At 40.6% G+C, this 24,012-nt stretch overlaps 1 protein-coding gene across 1 annotated transcript; it reads left to right on the top strand.

Moving 5' to 3' along the window:
• The first annotated feature begins 3,395 nt into the window (after positions 1 to 3,395).
• On the top strand, positions 3,396 to 9,784 carry BCAS2 (BCAS2 pre-mRNA processing factor). Its single transcript, XM_060772578.2, has 7 exons — positions 3,396 to 3,539; positions 3,631 to 3,723; positions 6,250 to 6,320; positions 6,877 to 7,038; positions 7,859 to 7,909; positions 8,366 to 8,446; positions 9,448 to 9,784. The coding sequence occupies exons 1-7, from the start codon at positions 3,447 to 3,449 to the stop codon at positions 9,572 to 9,574; spliced, it is 678 nt and encodes a 225-aa protein (XP_060628561.1). The 5' UTR covers positions 3,396 to 3,446; the 3' UTR covers positions 9,575 to 9,784.
• Positions 9,785 to 24,012: the final 14,228 nt, after the last annotated feature.

Below are 24,012 nucleotides of genomic sequence, written 5' to 3'. Positions count from 1 at the left end.
TGGCATTGTATCTTTTGGTCCTGAAAGCCAGTGCTCTTTACACCTTTGGTCTCCCAAAAAGGCCCATCAGAGCAGGAGTGGGGCCACTCTTCATTACTTCATTGGAAATATAACGTAAATGTTTAAAGGGGTGGTGATCGGTTAATATCTGGAAGCTGTAGTTTGTGCAGAATATTGTTGCCTGCCTCATGAATGATATTGGATGACAGAAGTGGATTGTTTGAAGTGGCTCTTTGTAACTTTATAGATGTGACTCAATGAATGGGCCAGAACAAGCTGCTGGAGGATTGTTTCTGTCCCTATGGGTACAGCTACACTGTAGAATTAATGCAGTTTGGCACTATTTTAACTGCCACAGCAGCTATGGAATTGTGGGAGCTGTAGTTTTACAAAGTCCTTAATCTTCTCTCCCAAGGTCTTTCTGTCAAAAATTGCAACTCTCATGATTCCATAACATTGCACTGTAGCTGTCTAAGTGGTGCGAAACTGAATTAATTCTACAGTGTGGATGCATTCTTAGTACATTGCTGTTCAGCAGCCACTATCTGTCAAACAGTTAATAACCATCATTCTCCAGTTGTCAAAAGTATTTCACAACATACTCCTTATTGCTCAATTATTTTAGAAAAGCACAACCTTTTAGAGATCATGATCTTTTAAAGAAGAGCCAAAAAACCTGTTTCAGTAGAATCTTCTCAAGTGGTATACAACCAAATGTAACTATGCAAGGCAATTGGCTTCAGTTGTTAGGAATATGTCAGTGCATAAGAACAGCAGTTCTTCAGATGAATTTTTCATATGCAAAAACATATCTACTCTCCCATAAAACAACATGTTTTATATTATGTACTCAAATGACAAAATAAGACTTTGGTAAAAATAAATAAATAACATATTTGTTTTACTCATAACCTTCATGTGTTCAGCATACACAGGTACACAATGTATCAGTCAGTTACAGATACGTTTGAGATAGTTTTTGTGTCATCCGGTCAGAACATCTCTCTCATAATAAACAGCAGGCAAGTGTTTGCAAGTCTGCCATCTGAGTAGTCCTAAAGTCTAAAGAAGTCTCAGAGCGGGTCACGTGATCTGCAACCCCTCCCACAACTTATCAGGAAAAACAGAGCAAGGAAAGAAAGCTACATATCAGAACATACATACAATAGATAAGCAACAGGATTATAAACAAATTACTAGAGGAGGCTTGAAGAAGGTTACATTTTCCAACACAATAACATTCCTGTCAGCTGATGGTGATAATTATATTTATTTATATTTCGCTTTCTTCTCTTAACAAGAGTCAAAAGTGGCTCACAACACTAAAAACAGTACAAGTGGCAATACAAAACCTTTAACACATTAACTTAATGATGGAATTAAAGACATTCTAGACCAGGAAAGAGCAAACTTTGGCCCTCCAGGTGTTTTGGACTTTGATTTCCACAATTTCTAACAGTCTCAGGCCCTTTCCCCTCGGGGGAAGAGGAAAGGGCCTGGGACTGTTAGGAATTGTGGGATTCAAAATCCATAACACCTGGAGGACCGAAGTTTTCCCATGCCTGGTCTAGACATTCTTTGACCATTTACAGCAGTGGTTCCCAACCTGTGGTCCATGGACCACCAGTGGTCCACAAGGACTAAAATATGATCCGCAGCTTCACTGTTACTACACTGTTGCAACAAGAATGACCCGGGGGCTCCATGATCATGCCTGTCGTAGAGAGCTGTTGTTTTGGACTTCAGCTCCCAGAATACCATATCAAGTCGCAAGGCAGCAGGGGCTTCTGGGAGTTGAAGTTCAAAACATCAGGAAGACTAAGAGTTTGGGAGGCACTGCTTTGGAGATGCCCAAGGATTCCCACTCCTATGCAAGGCTATGTGTCTCTTTAGAAATTGTGGAGGCATTGGTGTGATATATAGATACTTATTAATGATATCTATATAAATAAAAATGTAATGTTCGTTTGTGGGATTAACAGAACTCAAAAACCACAGGATGAATTGACACCAAATTTGGACACAAGACACCTAACAACCCAATGTATGTCCTTCACTCCAAAAAACTGAGTTTGTCATTTGGGAGTTGTAGTTGCTGGGATTTATAGTTCAGCTACAATCAAAGAGCATTTTGAACTCCACCAATGATGGAATTGAACCAATTTTGGCAGATAAGACTCCCATGACCAACAGAAAACACTAGAAGGGTTTGGTGGGCATTGACCTTAAGTTTGGGAACTGTAGTTCATTTACATCCAGAGAGTACTGTGGACTCAAACAATGATGTATCTGAACCAAACTTAGCACAGATATTCCATATGCCCAAATATTAACACAGATTGAGTTGGGGGGAAATCGACGTTCACATTTGGGAGTTGTAGTTACTGGGATTTATAGTTCATCAAAGAGAATGCTGAACCCCACCAACGACAGAACTGGGGCAACCTTCCCACACAGAACTCCCATACTTAAGTCCAATCAGTCCAAGTCCCTTCACCAGGACAAGAAAACATAATCAAAACCCTCCTGACAAAGAGCCATCCAGCCATAGATAGATAGATAGATAGATAGATAGATAGAAATATGATTCACACACAGAGATATAGTAGCATAGATTTGAAATGGACCCCTAAAGAAGGACAATGATATTGGAGGGGACGTAGTTTTAAAAAGACAATTTTCAGAGATCATCCCAATGCCCATATGTCATGATTTACTGCCATATTGGCCTATTTCTGCAGTAGGCCTATGTTCACAGAAAATGCTGATTGTTTGAGAAATCAGCGCTCCAAAGAAGAAGTTACTATTCAAGGATAACAGTATATCCGGACAAAACCAGCTAGCTAGTTAGAACCCCCAAGTTTCCCAGTCTCTCTGAAGCCATGTTTGCAATAGACTAACAGATAAGATACAGTCATGGTCAGAGAACAATGGACCATAGTTATGTTATAGTTGTGCCATTGTTAGGATCCCACGTGTGCTATAATGTCAACCAAAATCATAAACAAATGAACAACTGCATAACTAACTTAGACCAATGAAATGATTTGTCTTTGGGAACCAATGAAAATGTATATTCCATTTACTATAAATGCTCTGCAGCCCCATTGGGGGTTGCGACAAAACAGACAATCTCCATATCAACACTGACAAAAGATACAGCAAGAAATACTGTTTACCCACAAGCATAAAGAAATTACAAATATTAGAAACCAACACTTTCTAATTACTCTATTTCCCAGATCACAAGACTGGCCACAGCAACGTGTGGCAGGGGACGGCTAGTAAACCAATAAAAATCTTAACTCAGAAAAAAAAAAGAATGGGCTGTCGAGTTTTGCGCATGCGCCGGGTTGCTGCGTTTGCGCAGGCGCGGTGGAGAGCCCGGGCTACAGCGCAGGCGCGGTGAGAGTTGAGTCGCCGGCGTGAGGAGGAGACACAGCAGTATGTCGGGGCCGGGCCTGGTGGCGGGAGAGGTGGCCGTCGACGCGCTGCCCTACTTCGACCAAGGCTACGAGGCCACCGGCGTGCGGGAGGCGGTGAGTGGGGCGCCGGTGGGCGGGCGAGGGGTGAGGCGTAAGGGGCAAGGAGGTGACCCCCTCCTGTCTCTCTCTCTGTCTCTCTCTGCAGGCCGGGGCTCTGGTCGAGGAGGAGACGCGGCGGTACCGGCCCACCAAGAACTACCTCAGTTACCTGCCGGCGCCTGACTACGGCGCTTTTGAGGTGAGGAAGGCCTGACTAGGAGACCGGTTTGCAGCTTCCTCCCTCACGTCAAGGATCAGGAGAACCTCTTAATTGTTGTAGGGCAGGAATAGGCAAACTTGGGCCTTCCCTCCATATGTTTTGGACTTCAACTCCCATCGTTCCTAACAGCCTCAGGCCCCTTCCTTTCCCCCCTCAGCCGCTTAAGCGGCTGAGGGGAAAAAGGAAAGGGCCTGAGGCTGTTAGGAATGGTGGGAGTTGAAGTCCAAAACACCTGGAGGGAAGGCCCAAGTCTGCCCATGCCTGTTTTAGAGAGCTGTTGTTTTGGACTTCAGGTCCCAGAATACCTTATCAAGTCGCAAGGCAGCAGGGGCTTCTGAGAGTTGAAGTTCAAAACATCAAAAAGACTTAATAGTTTGGGAGGCACTGCTTTGGAGATGTCCAAAGATTCCCACTTCTATGCAAGGCTATGTGTCTCTTTAGAAATTGTGGAGGCATTGGTGTGATATTATTACTACGATGTTTATTTATACCCTGCTTTATCTCTTGACAAAGGATACACAAAACAACAAAATATTTATTTATTTACTTACTTACTGTATTTGTATACCGCCTTTCTCAGCCTATCAGCGACTCAAGGAGCTTTCCAACAAAACAGTATACACAGTATCATAGAACATTTTAAAACATTTCAATTACATAAACCACAACAACAATAAAAACAACATCATTAGCGTCTCCTTATTGTCAAGCATTGTCCAGTTCTATCGTCAATGGTCCATTCCTATATCATTTATCCATATCCGTTACTCTGTGTTTGAGAATGCTTGCTCAAGCATGTTTCGACTTGCTTCCGAAACGTGAGGAGGGAGGGAGCAGATCTAATCTCTCTAGGGAGGGCGTTCCATAGCGGGGGGGGGGGGGCTGAGAAGGCCCTGTCTCTCGTCCCCGCCAAACGTATCTGAGACGAAGGCGGGACCGAGAGCAGCGCCTCCCCAGACGATCTCAAGGTCCTTGATGGTTCATAAGGGGAGATACATTCGGACAGGTAAGTTGGCCCAGAACCATTTAGGGCTTTATAGGCCAAGACCAGCACTTTGAATTGAGCCCGGTAGCAAAAAAAGAAAGAAAGAAAGAAAAAAAACATCTCCCCAAAAGGTTCTTTAAGCACCTTGTTGTTGTTACATTTATTTTCACCCCGTTTGCATTTCCTAAACGAACACAATTTAGAAACAAGTGAATGTTTTTATGTTGAATGTTTTTATATTGTATAAATGCTATTTTAGATTGTAAGTCGCTCGGAGCACCTTGGTGGAGAGTGACTAATTAAGAAATAAGGTGAAGTGAAGTATTGTGGCATAAGCCTTTTAGGAACCATCTGCTGAGACAATGAAGGATTTTATTTGTGATGTAATATTTCCTTTCAATGAAATACTTAAATGTCTTATAATAATAAAGTAAGAAAATTCAGAGGTTTAAATGGGCACTTTTAGGGTAATAAACTGCATGACTTGACTAATATAAAAGCCACCAATGTCAAATGATGATAATAAATAATAATAAACTTTATTTATAACCTGCCACCATCTCCCTAAAGGGGGCTCAGGGCGGCTAACATGAGGCCAAGCCCAAAAATAATACAACCTAAATAGACACAAAACAACAGAGAAATACATTACAACAAAATATATAAAACAACAAATAAAATAAATAGTATAAAATAGCATAGTAAAATCAAATACAAAGGGCGGGCCAGATGTATGAGATAAAATGTTAAAAAATTAAAACCCTGGGTGAGATAGAAATAAAAAAGTGTATTTGTGAGAAAGGAGCCCAAGAAGGAGGAGCAGTGGAGTTTTGGCCTCTATAAAGGACAGGGGAAGGTGCTTTATCATGAGGACAACTGTAGGCGGAAACAAACAAATGGGTTGAATGGTCACTCTCTGAAGGCACATTGGAAGAGCCAAGTTTTTAGATGTTTCTTGAAGGCTGCTAGGGTAGGGGCTTGCCTGATCTCCCCAGGTAGCGAGTTCCAGAAGTGTGGGGCCACAGCGGAGAAGGCCCTCTCCCTTGTTCCCACAAGTCGAGCCTGCGATAAAGGAAGAGGCAAAAGAAGGGCCTCTCCAGAAGATCGAAGAGATCGTGCAGGTTTGTGGTAGGAGATGCAGTCACAAAGGTAGGTGGGTCCCAAACCGTCTTCTAATGGAAAGAGTATCCATAATGTATGTATGGAGATGCAAAAAAAAAAACCAAAAAAAACACCTCTTGAAAAACTTCTGGGTACTGTTCCATTATCTGGATAAAGGCCAAAAGCATTTCAGTCTTTGGATCATTTGAAACTATGTCAGGAATCTATAGGAAGGTACACCAAGGGTCTCTCCTACTTTAAGTAGTAGCTATGGTTGATAAAATAGTGTTTTGCCATTGTTCATGTCCATGTATGCATTTAAATTAGAATTGTCAAAAGTTTTTCACAAGCAGTCATAATTACAATCTCCATGCAATATCTTCCTGGTCTCAGCTATATCCTGTAAATTTGATTCATAGACTGAAATAATGCGGAATGAGTTTGAGCGTCTTGCAGCCCGGCAACCCATAGAACTGCTGAGTATGAAGAGGTAAGTGTTAAATTCTGAAGTAAAGTGCACCATCCATGCTAAGGCAACATGTTGGGTATAGAGCAGTGGTTCTCAACCTGGGGTCCCCAGAAATCGCAGCCAGTTTACCAGCTCTTAGGATTTCTGGGAGTTGAAGGCCAAAAACATCTGGGGACCCCAGGTTGAGAACCACTGGTATAGAGACTGAGGCTTGGGTATAGAGACTGAGACTTTGGGAAACAATATTTTAAAAGCGGCATTCCAGTTCTGGCCTCATGATGTCAGTCTACTCTACTGAAATAAGAGGATAGATCTAAAGTTTTGTGCCTTAAGGATTGTTATGTTGAAGACAGTCAGCTTTGAGTGATACTTGTGCAATTCGGAAAGCATATGTCTGTTACTGTAATCTCCAATTTTAAATAATATTTAGTTTGTAAAGCATTGTTCAAAACTGATAATGTGTAAAAAAAATTGTAATAAAAATGAGTCATGATCAGAATTAGTGTCGCAAATCTGTTAAAACAAATACTTGCATTTTTGTTTGAGGGCAGTAGTCTTTCTCTTGCTTTGGCTTCAGGTATGAACTGCCTGCACCCTCTTCTGGGCAGAAGAATGACATTACAGCATGGCAAGAATGTGTTAATAACTCAATGGCTCAGCTGGAACACCAGGCAGTTCGAATTGAGAATTTGGAGTTGATGTCTCAGTATGGCTGCAATGCCTGGAAAGTATATAATGAGTAAGTTTTTCATGGTCTCCAGGAGTTGCTTGAAAAGCTTTGGAAGGCAAATATACCACAGCTGCCTTTGATACATTTACCTTCCAAATTGATAGTCAAAAGGTGTGAAATCCTAAAGTTTTTGGAGAGTTACATGACTCCCATGCCAGATTTATAATTGTTTCCAGTTCTCTGTATTATCGTTGCTGCCTTTTCTACACCCCAATATGATTATGATGAGCTGCCAGTTTGGAAAATAATAAACCACAGTAGGGGGTCATTTTATATATAGTACTCTCATGGCTGTATAATGGAAGGTGTGACACATTTTAGTTATTGAGACTGGAACTTATTTGTTAGAAACTCATATTTCAAGTCAAGAATAAGTATCTTGTTGCTGATTTTTAAAATTAAATTCATTAAATTCACGTTTAAACTGGGAAGATTCAACAAACATTTGTGAGAACACAAATCCAGTTTTGGGGGGGGGGGGTTGAGAAGAAAGGAATTTAAAAAATGCTAGTTATTTTGCATTATAATAATGCTTTTGTGATTACTGTCTTTCACCTATATAAAATGGTTTGTTTATTTGACATTATGTTAAAGGAACACTATTATTACAAGTTAATGGAAAAACTAAATAAAACTTAAATATGACTGCTATGTGTCAAATGTACTACATTTATTTGATTTTTTTTTCATTCTATGTACAAAAAAGTACAATTCAGTTAAAGGTAAACAGGAAAATGAGTTCAAAATCTGATTTTGGTTGACTAGCATCAGTGGCCTACTTTACTTCTTTGTTATTAAATATTTATTTTATGTAATCTTTATTTTGCAGACATTTAGTTCATATGATTGAACAAGCACAGAAAGAGCTACAGAGTTTGAGGTAAGTTCAGCCTTTTCTGTCTGACTTGGAATAATTAGGATTTCAATGTATATCAGTTTTGCTAGATATATATAGAGAGGTGGGGGAAAGAACAGTCTATATATATCTTGAATTCTATATTTTTGTATTCACATTTTGCACCTTTCCAGAAGTTGCTGAATTACAGTTCTCCTATCTGGTTTATTGCGACATGTACTAAACCTGCTAGTAGGTGCAGGTCAGATTCTGGACTTCTACTGGCTAGAATCTCATTAACCCTAGCTTAGGTGTATTACCAAACTTAGACATTCATTTAGATCTAATTAAATCAAATTGTTCTAATTTGCTCATTAGTTTTCAAAATATACTGGTTTTCAGCATGGCTTTGGGTGTGGGGATTGGTCAAGGTGGCAAACTGGAAGGGTCCTGAATGTACACTTTCTAGCAGTGGTTTTCTTAATTGTATTTTTCTTCCAGAAAACACATTCAGGACCTTAACTGGCAGCGGAAGAACATGCAGCTCACAGCAGGTGCTAAACTTCGGGAGATGGAGTCAACGTAAGTAGATAGAACTTAACAGTGCAATTTTTTCTGTCTCTAGAAGCTCCTCAATAAACATATCTGTGTTACTCAGTTGAGAAGCAGCAAGACTAATTCCTTGACTTGTGTACTTTGTTTTGTGATTGAAGACAGTGCCATTGCAGAACTGATCCTTATGTGTGTTATCATAGAATATATCTATCTATCTATCTATAGATATGAGAGAGAGAGAGAGAGAGTTTAGAAAAGCAGTGCTGTTTCTACAGACTGCGAAAAGGAAGTTCAAGGAATATATATTTTTAAATCTATCATAGCTGAAAGTTTGTGAGTTCTTCAGAAAAGATTTCTTTAAAATACCTCATATCATTCTTCCTATAGTAACAAAGCAGAGTTACGTTAGCTTGAGCTAACACATAGAGTGTACCACATTGGAGTGTACCAAGAAGCACATCTTGTGCTCTTACCCCAAACAGTTGCAATTACAGGCATCATATGTGTGTTTAAATATGTCCATGTGGCCTAATGAGAAATACTGGATTATACACTGGTCTGCTGTGCCCTATATAATCTAGTGATAAACCTTTTTTCTGGTTTAAATCATGAGTAATCACGTTTACATTAAAAACAAATTTTGTGAGAAACAGAACGACATCTGCAACAAAGGTCAGGCAGATAAATGGGTCTTTAGCATGAGAATGAAAAACAGTGATAAGGTATCAGTTTTTGCATTCACCTGCTTTGCATGGCTTTCCACTTCTGCTCATTACTGATTTTATAATAATTTTGAAACCATCTCGTCCTGTCTTTTCTCATCTTCCTTTCTGTACATATATATTTATGTTAAACATCTGCCTTGGTTTTGTTCCCCTCTAGTTGTCGCCCTCTTTTCCATCCTATCCATTTCCCTCCCTATTAAGAATCTTTTTAGCATCCCATTTACTACCATCTGATGTTCTTGTTAATGGCATAACTTTAAGGAAACAGTGATTTAAGTATATTTTTCTGTGTTTTCCCTCCAGTTGGGTGTCTCTTGTCAGTAAAAACTATGAGATTGAACGAACTATTGTGCAGCTGGAAAATGAAATTTCTCAAATTAAGCAGCAACATGGGGAAGCCAACAAAGAAAACATCCAACAGGACTTCTGAGACTCGCCTTGGCCTTATGCTGCCAAACATAAAAAACTGTCTAAAGCCTATTCATGCCTTTTGCTGTAGAACAAACTGATTACGAGGATGAGACTTTCTTGTTCAGTTCCCAGATTTATGGCATGAACTTTGGGATGGGAGTTGTGCTTTTTTATAGGGTTTGTCTGTATGTTTTTTGAGATATTTGAAAATAAACACTTTTCAATGATGTTTATGAGTAAATACATCATGCTACCATGGAAAAGAAATATTGTTATAAACTTAAAGTAATTAATGATAAAGATTATATTGCAAGTGTAGCTGACACAGGACAATGACAAAGTGATATTCAAAAGGTGAATACGTTAGTGTTTTATATTGGCTTTTTGGTCTGGAAATTTAAATCAAATGCAAGTGTGTGCATTTTAATACATGTATGCATGGAAAGAGCAAAAATGTTTATTCCAGGTCATATACAAAGCAGTTAATATATCTACACAATGGCATAATGTGATGGGCTACTTCATGCATCTTTACTTAACACATGAGGAACATCTGTTTGGTTCCTAGAATGTGGGATAGTTTGGGAGTCTGTTTTCATACCATCTTGACATGATAGCTGCTGCATACACTGATAACAGGGCAGTGATACTTGAAGCAGAGTGTGGAGACTGGTTGTGTACAATTTTGTGTGCTTGATCTTCAAATGTCACTATAATGGTGAACATTTTTGATGGCATGCTGCAGTATTCTGCAACCATGCTGGGAAGAATTCTCAAGTTACATTGGAGCAATAACCATGGCCTTGTGAAATAGTCAACAACTACTAATAGACTATACTTATTCAACATATTGTGTAATGTAATGAAATTGATTTTGGTGGGTCAGGAGCTCATGCATCTGACTCCTCAGCTGATGATCCTACCAATGGAAGAAGTTGCCAAGATGTGTATGTCACCGCAGTTTCTTTTTTTTTCTTTACATTGCTAGCCAGTTAGGAATCATGGACAGGAAGTGCAGCAGTTTTGTTGTTCTTCTGTCACTGCAATTATGTGTTCTGATTTTATATTAACTACTATAAACAACACAGTTGCACATGCTCCTTATGAAAAGATATGATGGCCAGTAAAGAATATTTTAATCAAAGCTCAAATTTTCTAATTGTGTCATTTTGATGTTTTCTGTACTTTATCATAGTTCTGAATCTGCATCATTTATCTTCAGTATTCTTGTGGGAATATTATTTACTTTGTATAAAAGAAACAAGTCTGAAAGAAAGCTGAGTTATAATAGGTAAGGTTTGTGGAATTTTTAGTTCCTTAAGAAAACATTGGCAAGGAATTAATATGTCAAAAGGGAAGATCATGACAAACAGGATGGAAATATTGCAAGCACAGGTTGCTGTTGCACAAGACAGGAGACTAAGAAGTAGAATAAATACATGGGTAATGGGGAAAGATAGGCATCTTTCTGAGGGCCAAAAATGTAGGGGAATAAAAGGAGTTGACTTGAAATGTTCACTTTGGATAGCTTGTTTGCCCTTGTTTTAGGAGTTGTTGATGTTACACCTACAAGGTGGTGACCTATCTATTTCATCCATTAAAATCCACTTACCTCTGTTAGCAGCTTATCACCTAATCAGTGACAAGCCATCTTTTCACAGTTCCTTTTCCAGAGCTTGCTTAAGGGCTTGAAGAATTTTAATTCTCCATCTGCGCTGCCTACGTCAAGAGGAGATCTGGATTTAGCCCTCTTAAGGTTAATGCTTCCGCTGTCCAAGCCTCCAACCACACTTGTGTACACAGGAGAACATGTTACAGATGTATTTGCACATGCCACCCTTGCAAGATTTGGAAAAATGTCTAGCCATTACTTTCAAAAAGCACACTGGTAACATTTGATAACCGAGAAACAGTCTAGAATATCTCAGTAAATAGAAACAAGCTTTTTATTTCATTTTCATGACAAATATTTGGGGGGGGGGGGGGGGTGTTCGTATGGACGTTCTACACTGAGAAACCTAGTCACATAAATAACATTCTAGGTTCTACAGCTCTGTTGCAAAACAAGCTTGACAGAACTGATAAGCGAAACAATGCATCCTTAACTCAGTCAGGACCTGCCAATGGGCTCATATTGCCACCAGCATTTCATTACTTCTCTTTTGATCCTGTATGTATACGTTGTTACATGTTCCATGATGACAAATACTGGTGGCTGAATTTTACAGTTCTCATTGTACAAAAGTATTAAACCACAACAAATTTTTCACTTATTTTCAAATTAAATACTGATATTTGCGATTGACTGCCCCATTCTCCAATTTCCTGAATTTTCTTAGCTGTTGTTGCAGATAATGCAACTGAAGGAAATTCTAGTAAATTACCAAGCACAATGGGACTAATAAATAGAAATATTTGAGATTGTCATGTAATGAGCCAAACAAATCATAGGCTAAATCTCCTATGTAACAGCTTCTACAAGTGCAACATATTGAAATATTAGAACATACTGGGCCACTTAGCATGGATGTTTAAAAATCACTAATAGAAGTAACAACTATGGCTACTTGATTGTTTCTCTAAATAGATAATGAGCTTTTTAAAAACTATGAATACCTGATTTGATCAATTTCAAAAGAACAATGTACAGGCACTCTCCAAGTTACAAACATCCGACTTAAAAATGACTCATAGTTAAGTATGGGTGAGACAACAGGAAATGAGCGGGATATTTCCCTAGGAAGGGAAAATCACTCCTGAAAGAGTTATCACAGGGAAAAGGTGTCTCAGCTGAAGCTTTCTCAAGGTGTCTCAAGGAGCCCCCGGTAGTGCAGTGGGTTAAACCCCTGTGCCGGCAGGACTGAAGACTGACAGGTCGCAGGTTTGAATCCGGGGAGAGGCGGATGAGCTCCCTCTATCAGCTCCAGCTCCTTATGCGGGGACATGAGAGAAGCCTCCCAAAAGGATGATAAAAACATCAAAATCATCCAGGCGTCCCCTGGGCAACGTCCTTGCAGACAGCCAATTCTCTCACACCAGGCATCACTCCTGACACAACAAAAACAAAAAAGCTGAAGCTTATCACCAATCCTTTTTTCCACAACAAGCCAAATTTTTGAAAATCTAATCAAATAATTTTAGTCATAACTGCCAATTAATTTAATATTCCCAATTAGTTAAATATACTTAGGAGGACAGAAAATGAGGTGAAATCTTCTGAACAGGGCCACAGTTGGCAAAAAAATCACTAGGGGTGTTAACTTTTGTGCTATTCAAAGCTAATATATATATAATATTGGCTGGAGTTACACTTTAAAAATGTATTGTTCCAACTTACAAACAAATGCAACTTAACAAACCTACAAAATCTGTCTTGTTTGTAACTTGGGAACTGCCTGTACATGAATGCAGTGGCACCCTCAGGCCCTATGGTTGGGTTTACCCAGAGTTTACCCAGATGACTGCCTGGGCATTGTACAAACAGAATGATGAATTACAAGATAGTATCACCCAGCAAAGCTATTAGGTTGTTTATTGAGGATGTTTGAGGAGTTATCAGGTGTAGTTGATAATAGATTTTCAAGCAAAATGCGATAGGATACTCATATATTAATGGAATTAGATAAGATCAACAGATAAGCAAACAGAAAATGGTACAAACTGCTACGAATGTACAAAATATAATGATCCCAAAATGCTTTAATCAGATTCAGGAGGATGATATAGTGAACAAATCATTCAGGACTTGTGCATTGTAAGAAATCTGTGTTAGGCAGCAGATTCTTAAATCTATTTTTAATTCCATTGTCACTACCAGATAAAGAGGAAGAAGCAATCAAGATTTCTTCTTTCTGGTGCATGAGGATGTGTTTGGGGGGGGGGGGGGGGGCGGGGTAGCACTCTCAAATAAAATTTTCTTTCACTTCTTGGATTTCAGGTTTTGCTGTAACATAAAACCTCAGATATGCATTTAGGAATTACAGCATTCAGACAAAATTATCAAATATAATGTTGCAAATATAAGTATCTTAGGTTCTAATTAATTTCAGCATATCACCCTGGGGACAAAAATTCATATTTGGAGAACAACCTTCTCATTTTGAACCCCACCTCCCAACTAGCCTGTCTTGTATCCAAATGACTGCTCTATGTCCTTTGGGATTTGAGAAGGAGTGCTGCTGGTGATCTGTCTGAGGATAGTCCCGACACTATTCAACACATTGGCAGTGTCTACACCTGAAAAAAAATCTTATTTCCTGCACACACATTCATGTGAGTTTGTCTCAAGTAGCCACATGTCCCCTGGACGAACCCACCTTTATGCAAGTTTGCTTTTGGAAAACTCTCATTTGCATTATCGGCCACAGGACATTAGTCACTTCATTTTTTTCCCTCTTTCCATCATGCATGCAACTATGCCTATTTTCCACCTAAGTTGCCAAGGAGCCCCTGGTGGTGCAGTAGGTTAAAGCCCTGTGCTGGCAGGATTGAAGACCGACAGATCGCAGGTTCGAATCCGGGGAGAGGCGGATAAGCTCCCTCTATCAGCTCCAGCTCCTCATGCGAGGACATGAGAGAAGCCTCCCACAAGGGATGATAATAAACATCAAATCATCCGGGCGTCCCCTGGGCAACGCTCTTGCAGATGGCCAATTCTCTCACAACAGGAGCAACTCCTGACACGACAAAAAAAAAAAAAACCTAAGTTGCCTTTAGCCATTCTGTTTGGGGGGTGCATTAACACTGATAGACCGCTATACTGATCTGCAAGTCCAATATCTGCATACAATTTTCTTTTAAAAATACTGATGGTGAATATAAAATGATAAGTTCAACCATGACTACTACTACTACTACTACTACTACTACTAATAATAATAATAATAATAATAATAATCTTTATTTATATCCCGCCACCATCTCTCCAAGGGGACTCAGGGCAGCTTACAAGACACTCCAGGGTGCACATATAACATACAACAGGTAAAAACGGTACAAAAGTATAAAACAAGTCACATAGAATTATAACTACAACCCCCGTCAACACCTGTAGCATAAAATCAAAATAATACAATTTTAAAACAACAATAAAAAAAACTAACTGCCCTCAATTCACAAAGTGCCAAGTATCAGCTTCATATGGGCCCATTCAGCCTACTTAAGGTGAAAGGCCTGCCTGAACATCCATGTTTTCAGGTTGGAATGGAAGGATTGAAGTGTGAGAGCTAATCGAGTCTCTTTTGGGAAGGTATTCCAGAGTCCGGGGTGGGGGTGGGGGTGGGGGTGGGGGGCTACCACAGACTAAGTTTACTTTCTGATGAAAAAAATCACATGGCCTGCTGATCCACATTACCTCCCACCAACTAGTGTATTTCTGGCCAGAATGCAGAGTTTTAAAAAAGTTTTAAAGTCCAAACAACTGGCTGCGATGTGAATTGTCACGAATGCTGTGTATCTGGATAGCAGCCAATAAGAGGTCAGTGCACTCATTTTTTTTGTCTGTAGATAAGCACATGTACATAATTGGATAATATTTAGGTAGTCCCTCCTACAACCTAAAGTAACTGTACTTCAAATGTGTCAGGATAAAGTGATGTGGAAAGAACAGACTATGTTACCACACAAGGTTTCTTCATAAGAAGGGCAGGTCAAAAATACTGTGAGTGATTTAACAATTTGAATTCAGGCCTTCAAATGCTAATGAAGGTGGTCAGTTGAAACATTCACACCTAGCTCCAGCAGAGAAGAGCTCTTTGCCCCACCCCAGCCATTCCACAGATAGATAAACCCATTGTCCTAATTCCAACAGGCCTCACTACCTCTGAGGATGCTTGCCATAGATGCAGGCGAAACGTCAGGAGAAATGCCTCTAGAACATGGCCCTATAGCCACAAGAACCTACAACTTTTACTGTCAGTAGCATCTATTAGAGGTGGGTAGTATATAGCAGATTTTCTGTAAGGATGTTCTTTTCCTTTACAAAGAGTTAAAGCTTTTTAATACATTATTTTTCCACTTAATCTGCTGTGCTTATTTTATCTATGCCCTCCAATGAATGTGGTGGTTCATGCACAGTAGAAAAATAAAACAATATGGCAGAACCAAGAGGAATGTAAACAATGGAGATTTTTCACCAGCTTCCTACTGCGGTGACCAGAATTCTCTAGAAATCACTTAGGGACAAATGGCAATTGTGTTGGATATTGTGCGACAGTGAAATCATTACAGATATAATTGAATAAGAAAGCCATTTAACTACAAATAATTCATATTCTTCCTGACAATTTGAAATAGACAACACAGGCTCACATCTAAAGCTATCAGGAAGAAGAGTCAGCAAGGCCAACAGCACCACTTTATTATACAAAATCAAAAGAATACACAATGCTAAAATTCTTATCATTTTATTTGTAAACTGCTATTCTAGTATCTTGGGCTCATATATTTTCATTTGATACATCTTTAAAGTCTGAAACAGTTCAAGAAATAATTTGATACTTTCATCAGGCTCAAGAATACTATTTGTGTTAATCCAATGGCTACTTTCTATCAAGAGGATGAAATCTGACAGCTATTGTGGTGTAGTGGTGTGAATATTGGGACTAGGACTCTGGTAGAATAATGTTGGAATTCCTGTTCTGCCATGGAAACTCACTGACTTATGCTTTTTCAGCCTTAGAGAAAGGCATTGGCAGACCTCTGAATATAATTACTGTAGCCAAGACAACCCTATAATAGAATTGCCATAAATCAGAATTGCCTAGAAGGCATATAACAAGATGAAATCAAGCTACTTAATTATTGTTATGGATACTTCTTTGACGTCCTTCCAAAATAAAGCCTACAATTTTGTAGATATTTCAGAGCCCTCTAAACGTTTTCTGGTTTTCTGGTTCATTACATTTATATTTAACTTTTCCTCTCATAATCTGAAGGCTGTGTACAGTCTCTCCTGCATTACCCTCACAGCAGCCCTGTGGGGGGTATTTCAAACTTTCTCTCAAGGTCTGGGGCTCAGCAGGGAATTTGGATTTCCCAAGTCTTAATCCCACAGTAACCATTATGCCACTCTGATGTTATTTTGGTAATAACCCTGTGCAGACCTTCAGTCTGTGGAACATGGGACTGGGACTCAGTCACATTCATTGGTCCTGATTGTGACTTCCACAATATTTTTTTCCAAACTGCACCCATACATGCTGATATACTGAGTTCATGAGTGGCATTGCCAGGTGAAATACCATTTCCTTCTCCACAAGCTCGGTGTCTTTGTTTTGAACATCTACCCAGTGTTTACAAGACTATTTAATCCAATGTGCTATTAGAAATTTTGGGTGCCTTTTGGCTATAGTTCTTAAAAGTGATCTTCTCAGTATTCCTAATTGCTTTGCTTATAAACATTTTTTCCTCTTTCAATAAAATACAAAATAGTGTTTGAGTCATAAGGTCGTCTTAAATTAGAAAGCAAAAATCTTCCCATAGTTTAGATGTAAATTTACTTTATTTTTTGACTTTATTTATGTCCCAGGGTTGATGCAAGACATACAATCCTTGCCTGAAATAGAAAGCCTGCTGGTAGAATGGCACATCTGGAGGTTAACCTGGTTTCTCTATTTGGCAAACAGAACTCTATGGTGGCTGCAAGAATATCATTTAGGATCTAGTATTTTTTTACTATGTTTTAGTAGATACTCTCGTTGGTTGATCCTCAGAGGCCAATTTTGGTTCACTCAAGTTTATTAAAAAGTTTTGCCTTGCCTCGTTTCATGGTCTGATCAAGCCAGGCTTACAAAGACCCATCTGATGATATTGTTCTTTTCCTCTGTACTGCTGCCTTTAGGAATCTACAGCCTTACTTATTGTTTTTCATTATGCTTTTGTTTCCTCCTTTGACTGTTGCCTTTGGAACTTCACATCTTCCTTATTTTGGGCAACAGGACACATCTCTTTTCCTTTTGACCTTCAATGCTGCCTCTTGAACTATGCATGCCCTGGAATACAATACCATTTCCTTAGACCCAACCTGAATCTCTGGTCTTGTACTTTGAAATGAGGCCTGATCTCAGGTGGGTGTCTCTCAACAGACAGAGAGAGATGATAGGTACAGACTGACAAAAATATAATACCCAGAAGAGAATTATTTGTCTAAACCAGCGGTTCTCAAGCTGTGCTCTGTGGAGCCTTTAGGGCTCTGCAAAGCAGAGTCAGGGGCTCCTCCCAATCTAGGAAGAACGTGGCCCATGAAGCCCTGCTGCCACTGCCAGTGCAGCCTGCGGGGCCTCCCCAATGCTGCTTTTTTAAAAAAAAAAACCTGTAGAATCACCCCTCTCAGAATTTCTAGGTCTTCTGTCATGACTCTATGGTTGATTTCTGCTGGAAGCTGGCCACAGAATCACATTGGAGAGACTTGACCATAGAGGCAAAATGGAAGATCTAGAGCAGTGTTTCTCAACCTGGGTGTTGGGACCCCTGAGGGGGTCGTGAGGGGGTGTCAGAGGGGTCACCAAAGACCATAGGAAAACACAGTATTTTCTGTTGGTCATGAGGGTTCTGTGTTTGGTCCAATTCTATTGTTATTTATTTGTTTATTTATCATGTCAGGAGCAACCAGACATTTGTATTACATTCTATTGTTGATGGGGTTCAGAATTTCCTTTGATTGTAGTTGAACTATAAATCCCAGCAACTATAACTCTCAAATGTCAATGTCTATTTTCCCCAAACTCCACCAGTGTTCACATTTGGGCATATTGAGTAATTGTGCCAAGCTTAGTCCAGATCCATAATTGTTTGAGTCCACAGTGCTCTCTGGATGTAGGTGAACTACAACTCCAAAACTCAAGGTCGATGCCCAGCAAACCCTTCCAGTATTTTCTGTTGTTCATGGGAGTTCTGTGCGCCAAGTTTGGTTCAGTTCCATTGTTGGGGGAGTTCAGAATACTCTTTGATTGTAGGTGAACTATAAATCCCAGCAGCAACAACTCCCAAAGGACAAAATAAATACCCCCCAAACCCACCAGTATTCAAATTTAGGTGTATCGAATATTTGTGCCAAATTTAGTCCAGTGAATGAAAATACATCCCGCATATCTGATATTTACATTACAATTCAAAGCAGTAGCAAAATTACAGTTATGAAGTAGCAATGAAAATAATGTTTTGGCTGGGGGTCACCACAATATGAGGAACTGTATTAAGGGGTGGTGGCATTAGGAAGGTTGAGAACCACTGATCTAGAGGTTTCTAGAGATAACAAATCAATCTGGGAACTGCATGAAAAAAATAGTCAAACAGCCTCAAATGCAGCTAAGTTATTTTGTATGCAAACTCATTGGATACTCAAAAAAATTAGAAGTCTTGGTGGAAACAACTTTCTATCCGGTTGTAGCTGTGTTATAGCCTTGACTCATATCTCACATCTGCAGCTGATCCCTTTTCTGGTGCAGATCTCATTTTCAACCACAATTCTTGCATTGACAAACCAGTCTTGACATCTTTGATGAGGTGACAACTAAAACCACATCTTACTTTGAGGATGAGCAACTGTAACAACAGATGACAATAAATATGCTCAGCAAGCAAAAACAACGCCCAGAAACCTCAAGTTTGTAATTTCAGATCAAATGTTAATTTTAGAAACTTTGCCACTTTTTCTTAGGCAAATATGCAACTGCAAAGCACTACTGTGTTAAGCAGTCTGACCACATTTAGATTTCTTAGAAATGCACAAGTAAAATCCCATGTCTTCAAAAATTACCTGGGAACTTCAGTGTGACAAAACATGGTGGCTAGATAATTAAATAGATCTAACTCTATGGAACATCTCTTACTTCACCCAAGTATGTTAATTTGACTCAGGTATAATTCAGGGTTTTTTAAACCCTTAACGGCATGAATCGCTTGGGATCTGAAGGATGATTCACTCCTCTACTAGGGGTGGGGTGGGGTCTTTTTTTTTTTTTTTTTTTTTTGACCTAGCAACTGGAAACATCACCCGGAAAACTGTATGCTGTTTATATGTGGGGCTAACTCACATACCATTTACACATGGACATATTGTGCCAGCATGGTGTAGCGGCTGGACTAGCTTGTGGGAGTTCCTGGACTCCAAAGATCCTTTGTCCAATCCAGCCCTTCTTATGTTCTCAACTATCTCTTGCAAGAAGACATTTTTATATTTTCTTTAAAAAATAATAATCTGAACGTAGACTTTTGTACTTTATTTTAGCACAGTAAATATGGATTTTATTGCATTTCTTAACAGAGCTGCATTTAGTAGATTTAGATGCCTACTGAAGAGATGGAAGGAAATCCTTGTGGTGGTGTTTCCAGTCTTCTTTCTGTAGCTTTCTGCAGCAGCATGTCAAGTGTGTCCAGCTACAGGAAAAGAGTATATGTATTGTCTACAGCCTTGTGGCATTGTAATTTCTTAACAGGATGTAGGCATGGTGGGAATTGGGGATACATTATATACATGTCTATGGGGCTTATTCCCACATGTGTACAGGCCCTGATATCAGATGTCTTCACAAGACATTCTTCTGACCAGAGAGTTGTAACCTGTTATGACAGTGTAATGTATTAGATGGACATTGACAAACTGGACAGTGTTTAAAGGAGCATAAACACATGGTTGGCTTAACTTTATACTGTAAGCAGAGTCTGATGTCTTGGCCTAGCCTTTTTCCTCCTGCTTCATTTCCTTGTTTTGTTCTCTCTTTGGTGTGGACTTTTCCATTTGTGCTTAGTTTTAGGGGTAGAGCTTAAACAACCCCTAGAGGCCTGGTTCAGTTGGTTTAGCCCTTCTGCCTCAGAACTTCTCTGAAATGCTTTCCCCTCTTTTTTAGTCTGTGGCAGAGTTTTAGAGGAGAAGGCCAAAAATTGTCTAGGTTCCTTGGCCTGGCAAACTAAACAGGCATTCTATAGCACATATTTACCATCTCTATATTATTACCAGCTGTATATAGCCATCATTATAGTATATACCTCATAGACCTTCATAGAGCCCCCGGTGGTGCAGTGGGTTAAAGCCCTGTGCTGGCAGTACTGAAGACCAACAGGTCGCAGGTTCGAATCCGGGGAGAGGCGGATGAGCTCCCTCTATCAGCTCCAGCTCCCCATGCGAGGACATGAGAGAAGCCTCCCACAAGGATGATAAAACATCAAAAAATCATCCGGGCGTCCCCTGGGCAACGTCCTTGCAGATGGCCAATTCTCTCACAACAGGATGCTCCTGACACGACAAATAAATAAATAAATAAATAAATAATAGACCTTCATAGCTTGTACTATACCATAGCTGTGTATACCTTATAGCTTAGTACTTACCACTGAAGCCCACAGTGCTTTACCATTATAGCTTGTTGTTGTTGTTCATTCGTTTAGTCATTTCTGACTCTTCGTGACCTCAAGGACCAGCCCACGCCAGAGCTCCCTGTCAGCCATCACCACCCCCAGCTCCTTCAAGGTCAAGCCAGTCACTTCAAGGATGCCATCCATCCATCTTGCCCTTGGTCTTCCTTGTTCTTTCCATTTTCCCCAGCATCACTGTCTTCTCTAAGCTTTCCTTTCTTCTCATGATGTGGCCATGGAGCCCCCGGTGGCGCAGTGGGTTAAACCCCTGTGCCGGCAGGACTGAAGACCGACAGGTCGCAGGTTCGAATCCGGGGAGAGGCGGATGAGCTCCCTCTATCAGCTCCAGCTCCTCATACGGGGACATGAGAGAAGCCTCCCACAAGGATGATAAAAAAACATCAAATCATCCAGGTGTCCCCTGGGCAACGTCCTTGCAGACGGCCAATTCTCTCACACCAGGAGTCATTCCTTACACGACAAAAATAAAATAAAATGATGTGGCCAAAGTACTTAATCTTTGCCTCTACTATTCTTCCCTCCAGTGAGCAGTCGGGCTTTATTTCCTGAAATATGGTCTGGTTGGATCTTCTCATGGTCCAAGGCACTCTCAGAACTTTTCTCCAGCACCACAATTCAAAAGCATCTATCTTCCTTCACTCAGCCTTCCCTATGATCCAGCTCTCACATCCGTAGGTGACTATGGGGAATACCATTGCTTTTACTATGCGGATCTTTGTTGCCATTATAGCTTGTACCTTTATCATTTAGTTATTATAGTTCTGCACTTTACCATTTAAGTTCTGTATTATATCAATAGCCAAGTACTTACTGAAGACAATTATAGTCAAGCATTTTACCTCACATTTTATGAATATAATCAAGTGTTTATTTCCAATGTAACTAAGTACAATCAACAAACTTTGTCTTTATAATATTTTATTTTGATTCGCTTTTCAAGAACTCTGTATCATCATTTAACTTTTTTGGGTTTTTAAGTCTTTTCTGTTGTTTTTGTGCGGGGCTTTGTGAGTGATGGTCACTCATTGGTCTGTTAAGGGTATAGTGTCCAAATTTCATGTCAATTCGTCCAGTGGATTTCGAGTAATGTTAATCCCACAAACGAACATTACATTTTATTTATATAGATGAATGTAGCCTGACAGCCCTTCAACTGGCATGGCTCAGTGCTATGTAATCATGGCAGATAGGAGTTTGGCCAGTGAAGGCTGAGGACCCTGCGAAACTACAACTCCCATGATTCCATAGCACTGAGCCATTGCAGTGAAAGGGGTGTCAGGCTGCATTCATTCTAGAGCAGTGGTTCTCAACCTGTGGGTCCCCAGGTGTTTTGGCCTACAACTCCCAGGAATCCCAGCCAAAACACAACACAACAATACAACACCTAAAGCAAGTTAAAAACAGTTAAAACAATATTAACAACAAGCAATAAACAATACATCAAGACACTATAAAAACTGGGCCGGGCCAGAGTAATGGGTACAAGATTAAAAGTGCTGATGTGACAGGAAGTATGTAAGGATTATGGGGTAAGTGCAGTGTGCAGCAATCTTAGTTCTACTAAAGTGCTTCTGGGACTTGTTATTGGAGATTCCTAATCTGGAAACATTAACAACCTCAGATATGCAGATGACACCACTCTGATGTCCGAAAGCGAGGAGGAGCTGAGGAGCCTTCTAATCAAGGTGAAAGAAGAAAGCGCAAAAGCTGGGTTGCAGCTAAACATAAAAAAACCCAAGATTATGGCAACAAGAATGATTGACAACTGGGAAATAGAGGGAGAAAACGTGGAGGCCGTGACAGACTTTGTATTTCTAGGTGCAAAGATTACTGCAGATGCAGACTGTGGCCAGGAAATTAGAAGACGCTTACTTCTTGGGAGGAGAGCAATGTCCAGTCTCGATAAAATAATAAAGAGTAGAGACATCACACTGGCAACAAAGATCCGCCTAGTCAAAGCCATGGTATTCCCTGTAGTAACCTATGGATATGAGAGCTGGACCTTAGGGAAGGATGAGCGAAGGAGGATCGATGTTTTTGAACTGTGGTGTTGGAGGAAAGTTCTGAGAGTGACTTGGACCGCGAGAAGATCCAACCAGTCCATCCTCCAGGAAATAAAGCCCGACTGCTCATTGGAGGGAAGGATACTAGAGACTTTGGCCACATCATGAGGAGACAGCAAAGCCTAGAGAAGACAATGATGCTGGGGAAAGTGGAAGGTAAAAGGAAGAGGGGCCAACCAAGGGCAAGATGGATGGATGGCATCCTTGAAGTGACTGGACTGATCTTGAAGGAGCTGGGGGTGGTGACGGCCGACAGGGAGCTCTGGCATGGACTGGTCCATGAGGTCACGAAGAGTTGGAGACGACTGAACGAATGAACAACAACAACAACAATCTGGAAAGGCACATCGGAACAGCCAGGTCTTCAAGTTCTTTTTAAAGACTGCCAGTGTAGGGGCCTGTCTAAGATCTTTTGGGAGGGTGTTCCAGAGTCAGGGGGCCACCACAGAAAAGGCCCTGTCTCGTGTCCCCACCAAGCACGCCTGCGACACAGGCGGAATCACGATCAGGGCCTCTCCGGATGAACGAAGTGGACGCGTGGGTTCATAGACAGAGATGCGGTCACGCAGGTAGGATGCCAGTTTACCAGCTGTTAGGATTTATGGGAGTTGAAGGCCAAAACATCTGGGGACCCACAGGTTGAGAACCACTGCTCTAGAGTGTAGATCAGGCATGGGCAAACTTCGGCCCTCCAGGTGTTTTGGACAATGGAGTTCCCACACGACCACCGTTTCCCTCCACGACCAAGGCGCTTGAGGCGGGTCTTTCTGCGCATGCGCTGAATTTGTTCCTGCTCTAGGCATCCTCTGAGTGTGTATACATCTATCTACCTACATCTACATACGTCTACGTGCGCGTGCTTCACGTCCACGCCGTGAGATTTACGCACGGGGCAGGAGGGGGGTTGCCCGCCGCCTCCTTCCTCTCTAGTCTACGCATGCGTGCGCGCTCACGCCCGGCTCCGCCCCCTCCCCTCCGCGGACCGGCGCCCAGATGTGTGTCTTTCTTTCTCGGCGGCGCG

The sequence above is a fragment of the Anolis sagrei genome, chromosome 4, assembly GCF_037176765.1.
Source record: "Anolis sagrei isolate rAnoSag1 chromosome 4, rAnoSag1.mat, whole genome shotgun sequence".
NCBI classification, from domain to species: domain Eukaryota; kingdom Metazoa; phylum Chordata; class Lepidosauria; order Squamata; family Dactyloidae; genus Anolis; species Anolis sagrei.
This window is presented reverse-complemented; position numbering and strand designations above follow the sequence as displayed.